This window comes from Rhopalosiphum padi, chromosome 1 (genome assembly GCF_020882245.1).
Source record: "Rhopalosiphum padi isolate XX-2018 chromosome 1, ASM2088224v1, whole genome shotgun sequence".
Classification (NCBI taxonomy): domain Eukaryota; kingdom Metazoa; phylum Arthropoda; class Insecta; order Hemiptera; family Aphididae; genus Rhopalosiphum; species Rhopalosiphum padi.
The window spans coordinates 88,833,805-88,859,383 of NC_083597.1; the positions used below are offsets into that span (position 1 = coordinate 88,833,805).

The 25,579-nt window shown below is 30.2% G+C and overlaps 1 protein-coding gene across 1 annotated transcript in view; it reads left to right on the plus strand.

The window, feature by feature from the left end:
• LOC132917370 (lachesin-like) overlaps positions 1-25,579 on the plus strand; it is a 206,764-nt gene that overhangs the window by 97,056 nt on the left and 84,129 nt on the right. The window contains exon 4 of the mRNA XM_060978087.1: positions 15,365-15,535. Coding sequence (XP_060834070.1) covers positions 15,365-15,535 — 171 coding nt within the window. The remainder of the gene's footprint in view (positions 1-15,364; positions 15,536-25,579) is intronic.

Sequence of the window (25,579 nt, forward strand, 5' to 3'; positions counted from 1 at the left end):
AGTCTAACCGACAACAATGATTTCGCAAATTCAGAAGAATTATTATAAAATCAAATTATTGGACGAATATATTGCATCGTAATATTGTAGGTACACCTGATATGCAGTAGCCCTATGATTGGAGACTTGGAATTGAATATTCTTTCAAGCCGCAAAAACGGCGACCAATTACGCGTATGTTGTTAGTGGGGAGGGGTGGTGCGGTTAGAAGGGAGAACAAATTGCACGACACAACCGCGCGTATATAGTATAGGAAATGCATTTCCTCTATATCGACATTCATTTCTCTTGCACCACTCTCCCAGCGAGGGATCTCGCAGCAGTGTCTATATACGGATTAGACCGGAAACTTATTCGAAAAAAGGCAGTTCTGATGCCACCTATAAAGAAGTAATCGATTTCTTTGTACCAGTGTGGCGTTCAGAGGGATGATTCTGACGACCACAACGATTCCACGTGCCCCACGTGGTCAACAAAAGACCATTTTTTTTTATTTTTTATATGGGTGCAATTTAAACACCTCATCGAGTTAACCAATATAATATATTACACAGGCTACCACAACCATAGGATGTATCTATGTTCGTCGTTAAACGCATCGTTTAAATAATTTACGACTTCAAATCATCGTACGACGACATTGTTATATCCAGATTCGGGAGTAAAAATGTCCGAAAGAGAATATCTAATATAGGGCCTATGTGGCAGTGTTTCCTAAAATTGACATTTTTTAAACTATTGAATAATTAAGGAAAATCGACCTAATATTACATATCAATAAATACCAAGTATAAATTAATATGTAATTCGTATCTTAATGTTTAATTTATATTTTGTACAATAGTTATTTGTCATATCTAAATTAATACATTTTATTTTATTATCTATTATTCTAGTCCTATATGGATTGCATAAATTACTTATTTTCGTAAATATTGGTATACAATCGTTGTATCAGCCATTTAATATTTGTTAAAACGAGCAAAAATAGTAAAATTCCAGCTAATAATACTTTTTTTATACTTCTGATTATTCTTTATTAATATGTACATGAGTTACTGAATACAGTCAGTTGGCCTGCCAAGACTGATTGATTGCTAAGCCATAGTTTCAACTGTAATTATAAATTAATATTTATCAACAAAATTTAAAAAGACAATAGGTAAAAATCAATATAAAATGTATTGAGATTTATATTGTTGTTTCTAAGAAAATACATATTTTTTTCGTTTAAATAACATTTTCTCAAAACATGTTCGCAATTACTAAACATGATAACATACCAGTAATTTAAGTTTAAAAATAATGTTGTATTTTAGAGGTTTTGTAATGTTCATATTTTATGCGATAAGTGCGTCTGCTATACGTTTCCACAGGGAAATATAAGACAAGTCATAGCTACAAATTGTGCAAAAAATATATTGTATATAAGAAAAACAAATATATATGTATGAAAAATAAATAAAAGATTCTGAATAGTAAACTCAACGAAATACGAAAAAAAAATATCACAGCTAAAGTTGTGTTGAATAAATTTCGTCTCGCAACTATGAAACATATTATGATACTTGAAAAATTCATCAATTTGATTTCACTGAACACGAACACAAAAAAAAACATTTTTTTTTTTTATCAAATTGTACGTAATTGTATTCGACATTTTAATATCATATAACATTTTCCTTTTTTTTCAACATTGAATCATATATTATTACAACATAACAAAAACTTTTTTCACAATTTTTTTTATGAAGTTTTTTTTAAATAATTATTCCATCATACTTACCATATTGTAATATTTTACCGAATAGTTAACAATAAGCTTTGTCCAAAGTTTTGACAAGATAGGTAAAATGGTGAAAAGGGTAAATTTTATCTTCACATAATATACATTATCTGACATCATAGGCGTTCTCTTCAAGGCGTGTTATATAGTATTTATATGTATAAATTTATGATTAGTAAATTATTTGAGGGTTAGAAGCATTTCCCCTCCTCTTCTTCTATATTTTAATATACAATAGTTATTAAATATTTATTTTATTCACCCCGCCGCCACAAGTCACGCCGATGTCTGCTACTCTATTACATTCCTGTTTATAAATCTGACATGTATGAAAACTTCACATATCTGTAAAATATAACCTTAACTTTTAAATTGTGCTGTATAGTTTGAATAAAAAAAAAAAATTGTATAGAAAACATAAGATATCAAAAAACAATCAAACGATTTTTTTCCTGTGAACGAAATTATTTTTAATAATAAAACACATAATACACTAGTAGGATAAACAAATTTAATTTTCTCGACGTGACAACTGAAAATGTATAAGACTTAATATCAACCAAATCAAAATTATCTTAAATATATTATTTTTCGATTTTATTTGACAACAATTGACATACCAAGACTTAACGTGTTTCTTTATAATCTTTAAAACACTTTACTTGAGATAAAAGAACAAAACTAATACATTAATTTATTGCATATTATTATAAGATTTCAATTTGAGCAGATTAACATCGAATAAATGAAAAACCCAGTCTATATATAGTATATACGTAGATATTATGGAGTATAATAATAATAATAATACCAAATGATAATAATAACAATAATAATCGTAATAATATAAACGTTTGACAGAATGTCTGTTTGCAAAACGAATGCTTCGCCAGCAATGAACATAAAATATTGTCATATTTAATGTTTACACGCATACAAATGCGATTATTTACAATTCTTATAATGAAATTCTCTTTGTTGTTAACGAAATACCTATTTTACTTCAACTGATTATGTTTAATGATGTAATACTATAATTTTATTCAATTTCGACATATTACGACAAACGAACAAATAACATAAATAATTTAAATAAAAATTTGAAAAAAAAGAAACAATATTAAAATTGTTATATAATTAAAAGAAAAGTAAGTAACTGTTCAGCTGTACAGTAGGATTCGATTGTGCCTTGTCACTGAGTAAGATACTGTAATGGATATGTTAAATATTTAAATTCAATGATAAATCATTTCATATGCAAACAAAACAGTACTAATAACACTAATAACTATTGATGTCAAAATTCTGACCTAAAAATAAATTATCAAACAATAATTTGAATACCTATTTGAAATTAAAAGTTAATATATCTGATAACAATATTATATTTGCACTTAATATAATTCATAGAATCATTATTATCTATAAAGCTAGAAAAATGACTGTGTAAGATTATTAATTAATTTTTATAAACATCATAAAATATTTAATTAATTATTATTTGAAAGTAAGATAGAATAAAATCCATAATCTTGTGCAAGTTCATTACAAATTAATTATTTTTCACAATTTCCTTCATAAACGTTTGATAAATTATAAACACATAAATATTTCAATACATTTAATTATCAGATAACGTTTTAACCATTTTAATGTGTAATACTAATTTCCTAGTATATCTAATTTTTATAACTAATATTAAAATGCAATATTTAGTATTTAGTTTTAAATTTTCAGTTAATTTATCTACTCAGATAAGCAAAAAAAAAAAACATTAGGAAAATTTTAAACTACTTCAAACTTTAAAGTATAAAATAAACTTAATTGAAAGTTGCACTATAAAATTGTAATATATTTTAACTTGTATTTTCAAACAATCCTGGTCGTTATATATTTTTTTATTGTAGACGCAGTAAACTTTTAAGTACATAAAATATTAATAAAACAGCAATTCTAATTAAAAAAAAATGTGCTAACATTCTTCATTCGTTAGGTAAACTAATGGTTTATAAAAGGTTTAAACAAGGACAGGTATAAAAAACTCTTAAAATAAAGATCGTTCGTTATCAATATAAAGATAATCCTATACGTAGTTGTCCCATAAGTAGTTTTAAATTTGAGATAACTCCCAACTGCATGCGAATAACTTAACTAATTTAGAGAACAATTTTATTATGCTTACAATTATTGAAAACTAAAAGTTTTTATTTAGCCCTTGTAAACATTCAAGTTGATAACTAATGAACAATGTGGTTTCCGCAGAAACCACTCGACCTTTGATATATTCTTAACTTGACATGCTGAAATTTGCATCACATACTAATATTTTTGAACTTGAAAAAAACAAAAAACATATTATGACGAAATAGAATCCCCAAAATCGTTCAAAACAACAGCATTAATTCCAAAACAAACCGTTCAATTAAGAGGTCACACTGAACTATCGACATTTCAGCTAACAGAAAACAGGTTCCCACGAATATCAGTTATTTTTAATAATTTTATGATATAATATTTTTCAATTAATCTCGATGTTCATAAAATGATGAATCTTAAAATTTGAATAGTAATATTTACACGTAGTCTTACCGCCATTGGTCATTCACTGATCATAAACAAATTTAGCGTTATACAATTTGGAAAACTTTCATGATATTCCTAAAAGCGTTTTCTTGATCACCACGCAGGTCCAACAAGACTTTCGATTTCTGAACTCCGATTGGATTTTTTGTAGCATATTTAAAACACAAATACGAAGCTGTATTGCATGCTTATAACCTATACCGTCGACATTTCGCCGTTGTCCCGCACGAACGTGGACTAAAATATACCAAATGAGATGTGGGGGGGGGGGTATAGTGCGCGACACGCATAAACCGGATTTAACGGGAAGACGTGACCGGACAACGTCAAAGCGCACGGATATGGCGTACGCCATCGAGTCTACAAAATTTGACCTCACCTCCTTGACGTCCTGCTCTCCATTGCCGTCGTGCCCTACTCGTGCTCAGCGTCATGTGCTGTTATTATCTTTTCCGCCGCCACCCACAATGTGTCTCGCACCCGTTACTTAACAGCGGAATATGTCATTACGTTAGTTATATATATATATATATATATATATATAATTTGTTTTATACAGCTACCTACTCAGTGTGCGACACGCTTGTGTATAAAGATGTGTGCCGAGTAAGCAAAAGACTGCCACTACCTCCACACCCGATTCTCGCGTAGTTTGTACGATGGCTGAAATTTGTTGTTTTTATTTTTGTTTAACCAATAGGAGACTGTTTCAGTTGCAATAAAACTGCTCTACGCGCCTTCGCGAATTGTTATCGTTCTCCCCTCCGTCTGTACTGGCTGCACTGTTCATATGTTTCACTATTTATGTACGAGTATACGGTGTATTATATGTTTCGAAAGGTTTTGTTTAGGAATATATTTCGATGGAAATATATTATGTGCAGGAGTTGGATTATTAGAAAACCCACACGCACACTTTGTCACTTCGAATGTACAGTCTTCAAACCTATTCTCTAATAGTATGTTTTATTTTCATTTAAAATTATCCCCGAATCAATCGGAAACGATGAACTATATAATTATTTATATTATATAATATGTTATTATAATTTATTTCAATAGATACGCGAAATCACTAGAGCTGTTGAATTTTCGGTAGGAAGAAACGTATAAATTAAAATTAATTAAAAGGCTTGTTTAAAACTATGGTTGATATTATCAAGTCGGTATCATGATATTAATCGAAATGAATATCACTACAAGTTGTAGACTACAACACACACGCTTCCAGTCGGTATGCGAAATGTAAAGACTAAAGAGGATGTAATTAACGATACGACACAACGGTTAGTTTATTTTTTATAACACGGCGCTCCGTGTATGCAATTTAATGGCATTGTTGAGTAAAATGGTATGAAACAAGTTTTAGACTATCAATCGGTGGTTTTTATATTATTTTATTTTACTATACACATTGATATTTTTGATTTCTTTAAAAATATTATTATGTATTTATTTATATATACTATGAATTTATTTTTACTGATTTGCGGTATTTACAGAAAAATGTTATTGAATTTCGAGTTAAATAAATTGATACCTATAATATACTATGGTATAAGTCCATTTTATCAAATAATGAATTTAATATCAATAATACAATAAAATATGTTATATTTTATGTAAAAATTAAAATAAATTACTTTAATTTATATTTTTATAAGATATATTTGGTGATAATGCTGAAACTTTAACATAATCGACCAGAATCGTTTTTCGTATATAATAAAAATTCATTGAATTTAAATTTAACACACCTATAACAGTACCACTTAGTGTACAACAGACTGTTGTCTATCTTTTTTTTTACTTTTGACCTCACAAAGTAGGTACTAACTAAAGCCAATTTTCTACCAGAAACCACTCCCATTTTTACAGCCCCAAAAAGTGTTAACAAACACAAAAAAAAACACACGTCATTGTAAAATTAATAATATTACACAACGCGTACACACAGTATTAATTGTTTATGTTATTATTTACTTACCTACTTAAAATGATAAATTAAAAATATTCTTCAAACTTGTTTATAATTGGTAAAGCAAAGTTATTATATTATTCTCCCTAACATCAAAATTGATACTTAATAATAATTATACAAATAATACAAATCTGATTTTACTGCGGAAAATATAAAAAATATCATATAAATAGATTTTAGTTATTTACATTTTTTTCTTAAAACGTATTTTGTATACTTGAACTAACAAATTTGAAATTTGCGTTTCATTATTTATTTTATTTTATAAAATTCAGATAACTTGTAACAAAACTCAGTATATAAATTTACAAGTCCATAAAATAATGGTTCTTTTATCCTAAGCCATTATAAAAACAAACGTTATTTAATTATTTTTTATAACTATATTCTCCATGTATACTCCACTATCAGTTAATTTGTATGCATGACGTATCAACTCTTTTTTTCATTTCGTACATTTCAATTCTTTGTATACTAAAATGTCATCAATGATATTATTTAAATTACGTGTTATGACACGATATATAGAGTTTTAATATTATATTGTTTTATATTTTTCATTTATATGGTATAAGATATATAAAGAATTTATAATAATAAAGAATATTATCATGATTAGTTAAGATTCATATATTTTATTCACGTCATGTTTACAGTTTGACTGCTATTAATTTGTGTTGGAGTATGAATAATATTGTTAAATAATAAATTATTCTACTTTTGACACGATTTCTTAATTGTTCGTGGTATTCAAAATTACAAAAACAAACTAATGGTCAATATAAAATAATTAAAAAACCAAGTAAATAAAATAATAAGCAAAAATTACTTACATTTAAAAGACTTAGGGTAAAAAGTAAATAAAAACATAGTGCTTAAATAATTATGTGAAATAATATAATGTTTGAACCTTAATTGATTTAGTTTTATTTTTTGACATTGGTTGTCATTTAATTGTTTAAAACTTCATAAAATAAAGTATATTTATAAATATTTTCTTATTTATATTTCCTTTATATTGGATACTTTTTAAAACTAATAAGTTTTATCGGAATAAATAAATATTTACAAATTTAACATTCAACATAATATATTTTAAGTAAGTATATAAAATTATATTATTACCTACCACAGTGAAAATGTGTGCGGTAATCGTTTCGTTTACCAAAAAGTATAATAGTATATATTAATTATAGCCGTGCGCTCTTTAATTTTTTAAACGTTTATTTTTTTAGTTTGATGTTTTTTGGTAGGGTCTTGTTATAATAATTTAAACGTATAATCATTTCCAGGTAGAAATTAAACCGTCAAACAATTTTAATTAATCAGTCATTAAGAATACCTACGACTGTAATATAATTAGACCGTTAATAACCGTGTTGTTGGCGTTAAATTATGGTTAGAATGAAAAAAATATATAATAACAAGCCAGCCAGCCAGCCAGCCAGCCAGTCTGCTCGTAAAATACCGAGTAAAAGCATTTCGACATTTGAATTTTCAAACAATATACTTCGAAATATAATATGCAAAGACGTCACTCCAATACAGTAAAAACGGTAATCGGACTGATAATTTCCAAGACCAGCAAAAACTCGATAATAATACTAATACCGTTAATAAATTGTATAATACGGTAGACGATCGGTCGGCGGTTCGAGCATCTTTTATTCTGCGATCGGAAGATTTTTCTATTTCAGACGGTACGCGCATTTTTTTTTTTTTTTTTTTTTTTTGACTTACAAAAATTCGTATTTATCCGCCGCTGTTTGAAAAACTATTTCTCGTGCCATGCGAGTTTAATTTAATTTCATCCTATTACATTCTGATAAAATATACTACTATTATTGTGGCGGGATTGCGAAAAGTAGACAATTTATTTTATAAATCCGCTCGTAATTTTCAAACAGGTAATTACAGATATGGCCACAGTGTGATTGTAATACAGTAATTAATACGTTAATTATAACCATACCATGTTATTTTACGTTACAATATTATCCGTCACGTTTATTATTTGCCGCTTCGTGCATTTTTCCAAAAACCACAGGAATTAATGAAATGTACATCATCGAACTGCACGATAATATTTTAATATGAACGGCGCGGGAAATTCACTAAAATAATATATGATCAACTACGTATATGGTTGTATTCCGGTTAAAACGCGATTTCTTCAAGTATATCCTCCACGAATAGTTTTTAAATTACCTTAAAAATAAAATTCCTTAGCGTTTCGACTGCAGCCTAGCGGTGGTCGTGATGGCGCGGGCGACAAGGCGCGCTTTTTGTCGGGAATTCGAAATTGTTGTCGAAGGAATGTTCAAAACCGATTTCCCCGTTAGTTCTTATCGAAATCGCATTGACAGTCAAAGTGATTTCTAAAACGCGAACTTGGTCGAAACTTTAAACAACGCGAAATCGTTGTTGTTTTCTCTTTTCAGAATGCCTGTAGCTATATAGCATTGCTTTTTTTTTTTATTCTTTCTCTTTCTTCGTTATTTGTTTCAAATATTCTCACTGTCCGACTCGGAGTTGTTTTCTTTCGCTTTGCGACCCCCTAGCCATAGAAACATGATATTTACAAACGAAAACAATACACGTATTATTAACTACTTGACGCCCAACTGTCGGCGGTCCATATCCGTGATGAATGTGTTGTAAAATATATATTTTTATATATTATATATCAAATTAAACTTTTGTGGTTTATTCGACTGTATTTTTTTTGTCATAAATAATTAAACGCAATATTGTCCTAGTTGAACACAAAAAAAAACATTCCTCTCCCATAATGACAAATGGACTTGCCAAACCATTGTGTTCAAATTATTTTTACAGATAATACTAATAATTGTAATAAAAACTGCCACTGTATCCGAAATATTTAAACGTGAATAACTACAATACATAATATAATATACATTATATTATGCAATATGCATTATTACTGTATATTTTATTTTCACCATTCCTCATTTAGCAGTTATAAAAATATTGTTTTACCATATCCTTGAATGTAAGTTATACAATAATGTTAGTTATAATTTTTATTTAAATAGGTATATAATACTTCATTATAAGTCATTTGTTAGAATTTTTAAACTGTATATAATACTATATATATATATATGAGTCAATGTTACGTATAAGACAACGAAACATATAACTAAATATTTTATAGAGAGGTGTGTCACAAGAAAAATACATTGAAAGACAGAAATATTCTACTATAAAACTAATCTATATGAATATATTCAAAATCATACGTGAACTTATTAGTATTCCTATAATCGTATTATGCTTTAACATTTCGCTGTGTGTTTACTTTTAGTTACTTCACTTGCATTTGAAAGAACAATTTAACACTAAAATACATTTAATTTGATTTTAAATATTGGTAGTAACAAAATTTAAAATTATTTTAACGAAAAATTCATTAAGTATTGCCATTTTATAAAAATAATTATTATAACATTATGTAATATACTGTACATCATAAAAAAATAATTAAATTCTTTCGTGATTTTACAGTTTTTATTCTTATTACTTAATTTTTTTTAATGACTATTTAAATTTAATCATAATTTTCCTTCATTAAACTATCTGGCTCCTTTATTTATCTATATTTATAAATTTATAAATATAATATTATATATTTTTTGTTAATTACCTCGTAATAACGATAACGTTTTAATTAATAAAATTTAAATTGTATAATATTAAGTTTTACTGAATACAATCTGATTAATAGGAATTTCAATACTAGACAAAAAATCATACAAATGGCTCTTAATGATTAAATGTGACTACAATAATTGTTAACAAAAAATAATTCATTTGTATAGTTATGTAAAATTACATTATGTGCTTATGCTCAGTTTTATTTCTTAATGTTTTTTTTGTAACGAACGAGGATTGATGAATTTAACGCTTTTACATTTTATCATAGAATACTTAATGACGATGGATGTTAAAAGCCATTGTCGTTTAACCAAAGAAAGAACAATAACACATTTTTTTTTTTTTTTTTGTAAACATAAATTCAAAATTCTGCGTTTTAATTACATCTAAAAAATTAATATATTATGTAAAGAAATAACTAGACTAAAGCTCGAATAAAAAAACGAACATTTTAATTATGGGTTATTATATCGAGTTCGTTATTTATTATATTTATATAATATGTACATAAATATAACAAACTTTTTAAATATAGTATATAAAACGCGCAAGTAAATAATTTGAATAATATATGTTCGCTAAAATGTAAAAGCGAAAAAAAATCTACTAACCCCCCCCCCCCCTCCCACTCTTTCCGCCCTTTGAGAATCTTCAATAATATTAAAATTCATAAATAATAAGTAGGTATGTAATATTATAATATAATACGATGTAAAATATAATATATTATGTTATCGCCCGAGTATAAAATAATAATAATATGTACGGTAGGTACATAATATATTGTGTTGTAGCCCGCGTAAGTATATGAATATAATAATATTCTTATTGTACTACGTGAACGCGCGTGTGCTCGGAAACGACGTTTTGTACGCGGTGCGCATATACTTACTACGAAAATGAAATCGTTTTATTTACGCCGCCCGACATACAATCGCCATGCGAAATAATTGAGGCTATTTATGCAATACGGTGTCGCGTAACGTATGTGATATTCGCTCCGCCCGCGGGCGATTGTCCCGACGTATTTAACGGGGAAAACACGGGAATGTATATACGGCTGTGTGCTCTACGGTGTGTTACAAACGCCGCTCAAAGGCTATTGAAAAATCTGCTGTGAATAGTCACTGGGCCCGGCTAGATATAATGGATGACATATACTCACAAAAGCTTCAAGAATCTACGCGGTTATTAGTTTTTTTTAGTTCCGACAATCGAAGCGTTTTTACTGTTTCGAATGGTGTCGGCAATCGTAAAAAACAACAAATCACATATTGTTTTCGAATATTACTATATAGTTTTTATCATTGCATAAAATGTTTAATACAGCCGGCGGTATCGTGTGTTTAGTATAAAAAGAAAAAAAAACGTATAAAAATGTTCACGGTTTCTATATTATCATTATTGCCTATTAGAAGTGGAGTGGATCGAACGACATCGGCGCTGTATTATTAATACGGTTTTATGTACGCCGATGCAATTCTGTAACGCCGCCATCGCCACAGATAAAGTGAAATAAACATCTTTGCTGCAGTTTTTAAACAATACTCTTCAAACTTCAAAGTAATCAACATTTATTGTGTATACACTTTCCGTTCCTGTTCGTATATAATGTCCACAGCGTTTAATTAAATCCAAATTAATCCCTTTAATAGCTTCAGACTCCGGTGTTTAAAAAAAAAAAAAATGTCCGTACAGCGCTATTACTCTATATAGAGTTCATTGTGCATTGTTCGGTAATAATAAAATAATAATATCGTGTATTTTAATAATTTTCACATTACACACGTTATACGCATCTACATAAGCGATATTAAAAAAATTTAAAATCGCTGATTTATTAGTTTAATTTAATCATTGGCCTATACTTTATTTTGATGATATCACGAAATATCACTTTAGCTAAGCTTTTCACTTAACCCAGATAAATATTGGCCTTTTTAATTACAATTTTTTCTTTTCATTGAAAATTTCTTTATGATATAAATATCAATGTAACATGTCTTATGGGTTTAATCAATATTAAAAATGGTTTAACTACCGATCTTTGAACCATAAACGGTATGATGTTAAATATAGTAGAAAGGTACTAAAAAACGTATAGCTTACAATATTTTAATATTATTAAGCCAATTGTAACCTTTTGGTTCGCATCCATAATACTTGCTACTTATATTGAAGTACCATTTATTTAATTAGCGTTATTTCCTTTTTAAACCGACCAGCAACCATGACAGAAGACACATAAACTTATACATGACGATTGTATTGAGTTAATACTTTAGGGAATAAAAAGTAAAATTTCTCGATACTTTTTGAAATATTAGGAAAAATACAAAAAAACAAAAATATCACGCAAACCGTTTCGAAAAAACGAGTTTTGTCATTAATGATAATGTTAAGCAAATTACTATACAAATCAAATAATTTATTATTTACTTAAAAATGAGTAACCAATGTTAATTTAAATTTCCGTCTCAAAAATATTAAGATAAGTATTTTTAGAGATTATATAATTGAGCTACTAATAGAATTTTAAAATATTCAGAATTTAATAGTTTTTCAAGTTATCATGCTTGATGATTTGATTAAATTTCTTAATTAGTTGCTCTTGTAAAAATCATGAAGATTTAGACATTTTTTCTCGTTACAATTTCATTGTAATTCAGACATGAAAATTTCATAAAATTTATGTCATAAATTATTCTACTTACTGTAATTAAAAACAAATTTAGCGTAAAACCCGATTAATTTATAATCGACATTTTGAAGTTTAAATATCAAAAGAAATATATACCTACGTAGATAATATACGTAGATTTGAGAATTCTTCTCAAACGAGTTTTTTATTGTAATTCAAAAAATATTAACCTTAGGAACTTGAAACTTCTACTATTACTTAATTTATTATTTATATATTTTAGTAAGTACTTGAAGTTTTCAATATTATTAATTCTGTTGCTTTTTTTTTAATTTATACAAAAACTAAATTTTATAAAACTTTTTATGGTGATTGCTAGGTCAAAAACCTTTAAAATGTTATATACGAGTTCCCTAATGAGTTATTCTTACAATACCTAGTCTAAAAGTATGATAAATACAATTTCACAATACATATAATTTTTTTTATAATTACAAAATATTCACTATTTTACGAAGTTTTATATTTAAACGAAAAATAACATAATCTATTTTAACGATTTAATTACATTTTTGTAAAATGTTTGACAAAAATTACCTGAAAATGTATTTTTAATAACTAATGGTATAGAACAAATAAAACGTCGAATATCCTTTGAAATAGAGTTTACTCGCTGTTTTCGCTCAAAATCGTTCTTTATGCAACGATTTATCATTGAATCCAAATTTAACATAATATAAATTACAATAAACTACTCAATGAAGTGTATTTGACATTTACATCGTAGTATAGCGACTTCCTAGGATTTTGAATTTTAAAACGTCTATCATTTCTTTTCCTATAAAATGTGAACTATTCTTATTCGATTCGTTAATATTGGCAATGGGTATTTAATTCGTTTACGTTTTACAAAAATTCAAAAAGGATTTTTCTTGGAACTATTTTACCCAACAGTTTGCAAATAAGTTTTCTATAAACTTTTTCTTAACGACTCCAATTAATTCTCGATGTTATTCAGATCATATATTTGTATGATAATATATTTGTAATTATTATATCAATATCTACACAATAATCTTGTTCTCCTTCCCTCCGTTACTCTTTCTCTGAACGTGATTTATTATACCGTCCGTCGGTCGTCGATATACCGGTATCACTATTTAATTCCAGCATAATCCGTAGTTGTCCCATTTGCACCTTGTCCCGTTCAATCCGGAATACTGCAGGATGAATACCGTACGGTAATAAACCCTCTGGTACCACGAAGAGATCATGACGAATGAATTACCTTATGTTTAACTTCAAATTCTTAAACCAATACGAGTATATGATAATTATTAATACACTACAAGCTTGTGCGCAGTTCGCATTGGCATTTAATATATTATTGACCAAAAAACTCATAAAACTACCGTTCACAAAAAATATATAATTAAAACGATGATATCAACGAATAGTTTATATAGTCATCTATAAATTAAATTACCATTAATACCCGTAATTATTATTATCAGTATTTTTATAATTTTAATTAAATATGCAGTTCGATATTGAAAAATCAATCAAATATTTGACGAATATTTATTATTAAATTAGTAAGGATTACATATTATGTCCTACTCTCTAAATTCACTCGGAAACCAGACCGCAACATGTATGCATGGATAATCCTTGCATATTCCAAATTAGAAAATCCGAAATCAATTTAAAACCAAAATTAACATATTAATCACAAAAATAAATGTATAGAATACTACATTTTGATAGTATCATACGGGAAAATTCAACACCATAATAATATGATCACTAAAATTTATTTAATACCGCAATCATAATAACTCTTGGCATACTAATTTGATTTGTCATAATACATAACCGCAAATATGATGTTTAAAAACACATTTTCATTATTCGATTCCTGACTTTATCTGAATTCCAAGTTCCCTTCGTCTGCGTAATAATAAATAATCGATATTAGTGAGCAAAGTGCAGTGACTAGTTTTGCGTTCATTTGACGAAAATAAACGACAATAAAGTTATATTTTAACAACACGAAACCATAATATTCGATTCGAAGAACTGCGATAAATTATTTTGTCGATATAAAATTAATCGTTACGTAAATGCATTGTGTATACTTAATTAAAATAAACGCGAGAATGCAATTTACGGGATACCGAATTATTTTTTCTGTGGTTTTTGAAATAGGAACGTTTTCTTCGGAAGCGAACCCCACTTACAATAAATTATAATACAGCATAAGTACGTATAATAATATTCCGTGCAAAATTATTGATTTTTAAAAATTGTTTGAGCACCCACTAACACGCGTACACGGTAAAAAGTAAACGTCTTACTAACGAAATACTCGTGGCCGTGTAGAAAATGGACTGAAATCGTTGTAATACCTGTGCACAATGCATATCGGATTGTATACGGTTTTTCCGTACCTAATAATATAATATTAATATACGTACTCGTATAGTCGAACGGTGTACTACTCGAAATCAATAGTTGTAACGCGCATCGATGACATTTCATGAAGTTCGGTGTGTTTGTGTGTGTGTGTGTGAGAGAGAGAGTGTGTGTGTGTGTGTGTGTGTGTATAATAATATTAAACATAGAACATACATATACGTGTATTACGTACATGTGCATTATTAATAACTACGTGTACCTATATCGTTTCCAGTGCCGCCGGATATAATCACCGACGAGTCGAGCCCAGACCTAACGCTGATGGAGGCCGAAAACGCGACCCTGTCGTGTCACGCCACCGGCAATCCTGAACCCAAAATAACGTGGAGGCGCGAGAACAACCAGCCGCTGATGCTACGCACCGGTTCCAGGGACTTGGTCAAGCGTGAGTATTATATTGTTGATCATTTTGTTTGCAAACACGCGCACGCGCGAATCGAGTAATTTTGAAAAATTGTTTTCGTAAGACGCGATACCACTGTCCGCCGGGGTAACCGGAAAATTTATATCGTACTATTAATATAATATTATGTAGGTGCCGCAGCGGTCGTGCGATACAGAAATATATAATTATTATTTATTAGGTACGAGATTTTCGTGTACGGTCGTCTATTCGAGTGGTAACTGCCAAGATACTGGCTCGATCGGATTATTGTCATAAAAAATAATAACGACAAAAGCCCCGCTAAAAAAAAAAAAAAAAAAAAAAAACGAAAAATCCCATTGACCTTTTCCGCATCGATCGAGTTACTGTGCATACAAATAGAACCGCAAAATTATAGTAAGTACATAAAACTATTACAACCATTGGCGTACAAACGGTGGGTGGTTTCGAGACAAATCCTCCACCCACAAAAAAAATTTAAAAATTCAGTTTAAAATGAAAAATATACACGTTATGAAAATGTCCACATTTGTTTACAATTTATTTAGTATCAATTTAAGTATATTTTATCAACTATGATTGAATCACAAAAACATTCATTTTTCGTTCGAGGAGGTATAAAAAAAGAAATAAATAATTCGTTATTGACATAACGACTATTTTTATGTAGATATCAAAAATATTGTTTCTCATTATTGGTAAATTGTCTGTGTTGTGACTTTTGGGCGTGTCTATCTATTTTTGTAGTGGCATACCGGCATCAAAATATTATTTTAATTTACAACTCGATTCCTCCCTCGTCGTATGAAAATCGAATGTACGTCACTGATTATATAATATTTCGCGCATTTTAATAGATAATTAGGTATATTGAAATGTATTGACATATTATTCTACTGTACTGCCGCCCGCACTGTACACATAAAAATGTTATGACGAAGTATATGGGATACACCACTCCGCCTAATTGATACGATACGACGCCAGGAAAACATATATATATAGTCGTCAAACCTACGTACAACATGCCACACGTACCCGTAAAACACGATAATAGGTGTAATATTACGCATCGTGACACTGCAACGATCCGTTATTTCGTAGCGTGTTTCTGTTACGAACTTCCGGTATACAATTTTTGGCGTAGGAAAACGGGTAATCCGTTATACGAGCCTGGCCGTCGAGTGTCGAGATTATAGGTTGACGTTAACTGAATATACCACTATACGACCCCTAAAGTCGCCGCCGACTCGTCCACCCCCCCCCCCCCGACATCGAGCCCGCCGACATGTCATCTTCACGACCAGAACTACAATAATATAATATATATGAAGTACTCGCACTGGGAACGTGTGTGTGGGTGTGCGTATGTGTGCTCGAAACGGACTTTGTACATAATTTCGACCGTCCAACAGCGGTTCGCGGGTAATCCACGCGCACGTAGTTTCGTCAGTGCCGTCGTCGGGCACGAACGATTAAAATAAAAAAAGGACGACGAGATAGGTAGGGTACCTATCGGCGGATGCAGACGATGAGCAGGTCGGTGCCGCCCGCAAGACGGTGGCGGGATCCGAGCGCCGTTTTTCGGACGGACAATAATCCGGTCCGGCTTAAATCTGTCCCGAATCGTATTCAGACTACGCAGTCATAAAAAGGTCGCCGACGGAAATCTGACGAATAACATTCTGTTCTCGCTATCGAGTTAATACACGACGGCCATCACGATTTTTCGGGAAATTTTCCATTTATCGTTTGGTATGTGGATCACGATGCGCTTTTTTCCACACCGTTGAAACGTGGTCGTGCTATATGGATACGTGTTCGGTGAGGCGTTACACTAATATTTGAGGTTAGAAAAAATATGTCAAGACTCCCGACGATCGTTCTACGTGGATGTTACTAGCGAAATACACACACATATTATACATATATATATATATACGTATACAGGTTACACACTATATGAGCATATAACCCTTTGGTCATTGATCGATGTGTTTTTATTTCGAAGCAAACGATTTTTATATTATTACTTTCCCCCGAAGAAAATATCAGCTATAAAATTGTCGTTGTTAACCCCTTTGGACTAATTATATTAGTCACTAATACGTTCACGTGTCTATGTTGCGAGTGCATAGTTTTCCGGACCCGCATAATTTGGTAGCAACAACAATCAATTGGTACGTCGTTGTAGTCCTTATAAACACGAGAAGTCACATTTATATCGTTTCGACAAACCACAAGCTCGTGTAATTGTATACTATTTCGGAATTCATTTCTTATTTAAATATATTTATTTTAATTCTAAACCAGTGGCGTAATTGAGAATGTTTCATGGGGGGGATCAAAATAAATTTGTATAAGTAAAATATAAGTTTGTATAATAGTGTAATAATTTATAAGTTTGTATTTGAATTATTTGTAGGTATAAATACAGCTCATGGGGCGGGATCTATCTCCCATATCCCCCCCGTAATTACGCCCCTGTTCTAAACTAGTAGTATTTATTCCTCCATCATTTTCAGTCGATCGATCGGGTACGCAACAATAGCTAATCGAATATGCTACCTACTTTCTATATTCACACGCAACTAATAAATTAAATACGTTAGTTTTATCGGAAGTATTGAATTCTATTTACGGTAGACAAAATAAATGAATAAAAATGTATATAATGTGTAAAAAATAATAATAAAAGGGTGTAAATACATTTCAATGTTTTGAATACGCACGAGCTGAGAAGAATTAAACATTTTTTTTTTTTTTTTATATTATAATAGGTTTGTATGTGATGCTATTATATTATGTTTAAAGTTCAAATAGCATGTTGATGAATCAGCCTTAAAAAAAATTCGAGTTTGTGCCAAATAAGTATTATTTCTCGTATGTCTCAGTATAGTTCCACAAATGTTAAAGCTTTAAATTACGAATATGAAGAACAATAAAATAAAAAACTCCATTTAGTTTTTAAAATCCTATTCGTATGCGTACGGTCATAAAACGATATTTTTCAGTGTTCTACATCGGTTATTATATTTTGCTGTATACCGATGAAATATGACATGAATTTGAAAACAAAAACTATCGACTCGCCGAATTTCTATGCATATAAAATATTTTCGACTGCAAAGTGTGTATTTATTATTACCACTAATTTTTGAACTTTCTAAGTTTCTAACAATTGATTTTATTGATATTATTACTGTTCGGCAGCAGACAACATCTAACTGCAATAATTACAATTAGATGTTGTCTGCTTTTGAACAGTTCTGTAAAACTACACAATAAAATTCGTACAGTCGTGCATATAAAAAGTACTACAGATGGTTCAACGGATATTAAATTATTATATTTATCAAACAGAGTAAATGGTTTTTATCAAAGTATATAAAAAAATTGCACGAGGATTCACATAAAATAGTCGAACCTGTTTATTCATAGAGAATTATTTTGTACAAATGATGTTTGGTTAAACGCCATAGTGCAAAACACTGTTTTGTACAAATAACGCTTTTTAATTAATTCGGTCCTATGTAAATAATAATTACCGTTGACAAAACTATAGAAATTCGAGTACGCATTTCGAACCAAGTTTTACAGCTATTTATGTTGATGGAGATTTGTCCACAAAATTAGCTAAATTTAATATTATACCTACACAATATTCATACATTGTGGAATTTTCAGAGAACCAAAATATTTTTTATTTCACGTTATTATGGTTAAAATATATTTTACAAGTTACCATGCGCTCAATATTAAACACAACGTATCCACTAATATGTTTTTTAATTTATAAATTATTCTACTTATAAAAAATATATTGATAAATATTTATTTATAAAAAAGTGAAAATTATTATAAAGATATGGATCTCAGTATTATTGAAAAAATCATTGAATAATAAAATAAGGTATAAAAATATGTTTTGAATACCTGTCCATAATCCAGTGTGGTTCCTTTGTAGCCTAACTCTTTTAATGTAGTTTTTTTAGGATGTAACAATCTGAAATGTAATTTGGAAAAACATATGAGTACATAATATTATCATGATTATTTCGATTTATGATATCTACTCAAATTTAACTGTTTGGTTATGATTCATAACTTATGAATATGTGAAGTTAGCCATTTAATGTTGTAATAAAAAATTAAATATTCTACGGCCCGCAATTACCAATATTGTGGTAATGTTAGAGCTTGTGGACAAAAGTTAACTAAAGACAATAATTAGCAAATTATCGTATTTAGAAGACAAAAAATCTAAATACCTATCAAATCAGTTACAAAATAAAAAAAAATTAACTCAAAAACAATACGAATTGCATATATTTTACCTATATATAGCATATTTACAGATAACCTGATTATACATATAATATATTTAATTGATCGGACTACTGGTAGGTTTAGGGTCGAACGGTTTTTTCCCTACCTTGTTTTGATATGTCCCAGCTAGTAGTATTTACAATTTTAGCTCAATGATTTATTTATATAATTTGTATTTAGCCTTTACATACTTTTATTGATGATATTAATTAGATCCAATAATAACAAAAAATACAGACCGAAGATTCTTCGTGATGGAGGTTCTTTGTCGCAAAACAGTTTTACACACCATATAATATTGTTTACGTATAAATCAACGATATAATCGAATACAATGCGGTAAGTTAATCGTTGTAGTAAAATCCAAATATGCGTTAATAATTAATATGCAAAAAAATCACCCCAAAAAGTGTTGTGGGGTAATTCAAACGCTAACGTCGCCGTGAAATCGATGGGGTTCTCGTTTCACTGATATAATTTTTTAAAACGGAATTCGAAAAAGCTGTGATCGTTTTTAATGTGTGAAAGTGGAAGCGTCAAAATTGTTTTTGGTACTCGATGTAGGGTATTCGAGCGGGTCTATTAAATCCAAAGCATAAATCACGCGAACGGGACGATAAAGCGCGTCGTCTAAATTATAACAACGCCGAATACATCGATAAGACCATGTTATTATTGTGTACGCTCGCGTGTACCTTACATTACCTTACACGAAATGTATAGTCCGTGTGTACTCGTGTAGTAGGTATGTGTATAATATATGTGACTCTTTATTATCAGACTTTGGTCACACAGAACTAGCCGAAACACGCGAAATCGTTATCGGTTTCTCGCTCCCTAACACAAATACACACACACACACAACACTCATCTACACATGCAGTGCGCAAATAGGATATAATATACCTATGTAGAATACTCCTTTTTCAACGTTACCTTTGCGAGAATGCCGCCACCGGAGGTGATAATAATCAAGTTACAATACAAGCTTGAGACCTTAATTTACACGGCTATTCTAAAAAGTAATCTTGTATAATTGTTGACCTATAAGCACCGCCGCCGCCGCAGTAACAGCAGACGTTGCCATCCCACCGGCCTAAAACACCGCGAATTATTACTACGATTATAATATTTAATGTTATTGTACTGTTTAAATTAAAAAATAATCGCAACGCGCTTTACCACTCGAGAATTATTACGCCTGATAATACATATATTATAATATACCCATTACTATAAAAAAAAAAGATGAATGTTTGATTAAGCGTTTGATTTCTAGCGGATTTATTATTTCACGTCGATTGACTCACCTCGTTTTTATATACCAAATCATAGTAAGTTATTGCGCTGACGTATGCGACGGACGTTTTTCATTTCTCTCTCGGTTTTCTAAGAAAAAATATTTTCAAGCGAAGACCTACTTACTCGAAGTATAACTTTTGTTTACTTTTTTATTTTCGATATTTATATAGAAGAAAACAAAAACGAAAATCATATCTACGAGCATGCTTAAGTCCCCTTAGGTTTTCTCTTTCTATACATAATTTATGAATCCAAAATGTAATATAATGAATAGTTAACGTTATATTGTCTACAATAGAATTCAATATGATCAAATCGATATCATTAAAACGGCAAACAGATATAAGTATACAGTATATGTTCGATATTTACAGGATGTTATAATATATATATATATTTGTGTGTGTGTGTGTGTGTATAATATTTATACGAAAGTTAATTTATGCTACAAAATATAATCGAAATTATAGTAGAATATATTGTTATTATTAATAGAAATACAAGTATTATATGTATTATGATGTATAAAACCAAATTAACCAATAACGCTTGGCTAAATTTACCAGTTATAAATTATTATTTAAAATATATTATATCGCCTATAGTTCTGAGGTATATGATGACTGGCAATTATTATAGTCACCTGTAATGTAATTATTCATAATTTCAAATTTTAAATTATATTAAAAATCATTTCCGACTATGAGCTTATTTTTTTATGAAATTCAATTTGACGACGTCGTGATTATGTTGTATGGTTTCTGTTTGCATTTTATCGTAGAAGAGGAGTCGCATACGCTACAGAGTCATGTCGGACATGTCTTTTCGACTTTATATATGTGCGAAAACAAACTATGAACCCCTTCGAGAAATAGCTGCGACGAATATATGCCGTTATACGTTTAGACGAAAAATAAAAATGTGCAACGACAAACGAATAAAACTCCTACACAATATATATAATTATTATAATATGAAGTCCATACTACGTTATTATATCGCAAGACATTTAAAACGTTTCCCTTATTAATTAGATATCCCTTCATATAATAGTGCATATTTTTTTTTTAATTACTAATTAATTATCATATAATTTTGTTCCAATTAAAAAAGTTCGTGTTTGGAGTTATAGTTTTATTAGTATAATAATATGTCGATCCAAGAGAATAATATATTTTTATTATCAAGTAGGTATTCTATATTTAATATTTTAATGAGTACCAACCGAGAATAAACTACCAGCTCGACTATGTGCAATCCGGTTTTTTTTCTTTTCGTGTTAAATCGAAATACAACACAAAATTAATTATTTTTACCGGGTCGATTGGGGATGATAAGTCGCCGTCGTTTACGCCGACTTTCGAGGTGGTTTTTTTAGCATTTTTTCTTCGTTATTATTTGCACGAAAATACGGAGCACAATGTATAAATACGCGTAGATGCGATAAGTACGATATTATTATATGAGACGGGTGCATAATGCATATTACATTATCAAACTGCGGCGGCGGTGGATAATCGGGTGTATAGAGTTAAGCAGCGACGTCGGTTCAGTAAAAATATCGAACATGGCCGTCGTACCAAAATAATAATATATAATAATTTATATTAATCATATATTCTGTATGTTATTATTATCATAATATTCATTAATTAAATAAAACGGCGGCGGCCATCGGGAAACACGATATCGCTCGCACACACGTATCATGGTGATATGGTATATTACTCTATCGTTGTAGGTCGGTCATGGATGTGTGTTATCCTACGCGTTTACCTATATAATATGCGACGGATTTAATAATAATCATAATATGTGACCGGACGACGGCGGCGTGTGCGGCTCGACACGATATGCAACACACGCCGCCGTAGGTACCTACGTTGTGTGTAGGTACATATAATATCATAATAATATAATGTTATACGTAAAATAATACAATATTACAATAATCGCAACCGAACTATACGGCGGCGCACCGCACGCTAATTGGCAACACGAAATTACGTCGACCGCGAGTCGTGTCGGAAATATTATAGTACAGAACAAACGGTCGCCGTCCGCGTACATTGCATAGTACGTATAACTACGTTGTGCACACAGCCCGACCGTTCACGTCTGCTTTTTATAATCGTCATCGACACACAAGAGCTATAACATAATATACTTACATATACATCACGCAATACATTATGCACCGATATCTGCATAATATACGTACACACTATTATTAATATTATAATTACACGCGTATTGCAGGCAGCAGTGTGGTGTGTGGGCAGAGAACATATTATCCGAGAGCGTTTCGTGTACGATGCGAGAGACTTGCCGCCGTCGGCGAACGTCAAAATATTAATATTATTATGACCGCGTTTATAAGGTACACGCGGATCTGCTGCACCGCACGTTCGAGTGTCTCGTCGCGCAGTGCGACAATGACGACGATGACGATAATTATGAGCAGTCGGTGATGTTATTATATTATAATAATAATAAAATATTATGGCGCAACTAAAAAAATAAATAAATAAATCTCGAGTTGTACTCGAATACGACCCAGTCCGGATTGCGGTCATGGTTCCATTGAACGCCGCGACCGTGGTTATGACGACAGTCATTGGGTTCGGTACGCGGTAATATTTTATTTATAAACGTTATAATATTATGGTCCACCCCGGCCATCTGCAACGCCGCGTTACCGCGACGCCTGTGTCTTCGCCGTGACGATGAAAATATTTTCTAATTTACGAGTAGTATATCATCGGTATTCAAGTAATATCACAATTTGTTGACATCAACATTTTACCGCACGTATAACATTATGAAAATTAAAAATATTTATATATCAGTGACAGATATTGATGTTTTATATTACTCACATCGCGTTTACCGTCGTATTTTGACGAAATTCAAATTGTTAACAGAATCAAATCGTATTGTACCATAACTACGTTTTATCTTTTGCGCTATAAATAGAAACGTTTAAATATGATCGCCTCGAAAATACAATCTTACCAGTCCGCTTGACGTCTAGTGAGTCTAGTGAGCAGTGTAATTATTAGTAAATCTTCATGTGACACCGTGATGTACGTACATAATTGCGTTCCGTCGGATTGGTTGGAATAAATTCTTCCGGCGTTTCCGCAATATCACATGGCACACAATATCGTCGTCGTATAAAACAAAACGGACATAAATCGTAATTCCGGCCTGTATACAGAAATAATTACGAATGTTATCAGAGGTGTCGATTATTGTGGCGCGCACGCCTAAACTCGTTACCAGCTGTTACCGTTTCGACAGCGGTGGTTGCGACGAGGATGGCGGCGACGTTAACCCGTATATGATATTTAAAAAAAAATAAACTTATGAGCATCGCTTACGGCTTGGTCGCGATTATGTTGTACAATATTACGTTATAATTATTATTCGTATAAGTAATACGTCATTCTATTATATTATAGTACACGTTTCCGTTTATGAAGTCCTAAACGAAAAGCGAAAAATACATAAGATAACCACCGTCATTGAGTAAGTCGAGTGGGAATATAATAATTATATAATACTACAACCGTGGGGCATGAAATTAAACGCGTACCTACGACCACGGTATAAAATTTAAACGACGGATTTTTCAATAGACATTTCGAATGAATAGTTAACGACGAGTTGATATTTTATTTTTCTTTACTAATCTAGGATCCGGATAAAAGTCCGTTTAAGAATTATATATTTTAAACTCAATTAAAATTTAAATCTATTATACATGGAAAATATTAATAGAGTTCTTTAATTTCATCTGCATTGGGTTACCATCGAGGGGTCTAAAGACGTCGAAGCTAAACCTTTAAACACGTGTGCGAAACGACTATTTTAAAATCATATTATACATTTATATTTTGTCGTTATAATATTGCGTGATAACCTAAAGGTTCTGAAATGGCGGTGTCTTCTAACTAGGTACTCTCGAACACAATTTTATATAACTTATTTCATGAATAAACCGAATTTTTATTATTTATAAACCATTCGGATCGATAATTGTTTTACCCACATTAATTTTTTTTTTTTTTTTAAATAACTCGTGCAGATGTCATCAGATATTTGATAGTTAAATTTATTATAATACAAATAATTATACATTTCAACGTTTGTATAGTATAAACCGATACAGACGTTATTTAATTAAGGTTGATTTGAGTCTTTATACAATAGTTAATTAAGTTAATAGGTAATTGGACAATTGTATTAGCTAACAAGCTAAATTCGACAGACAGTTATCTAATGCAATTAAAAAATATCCGTCCGTCGCTGGTAAAATAATTGGTAATTAATAAAATATAAAAAATAATGAACAAGATAGGTTAGATTTATCGTTTACATAGATACTTAGTCATGACGTGAATGTTAAAT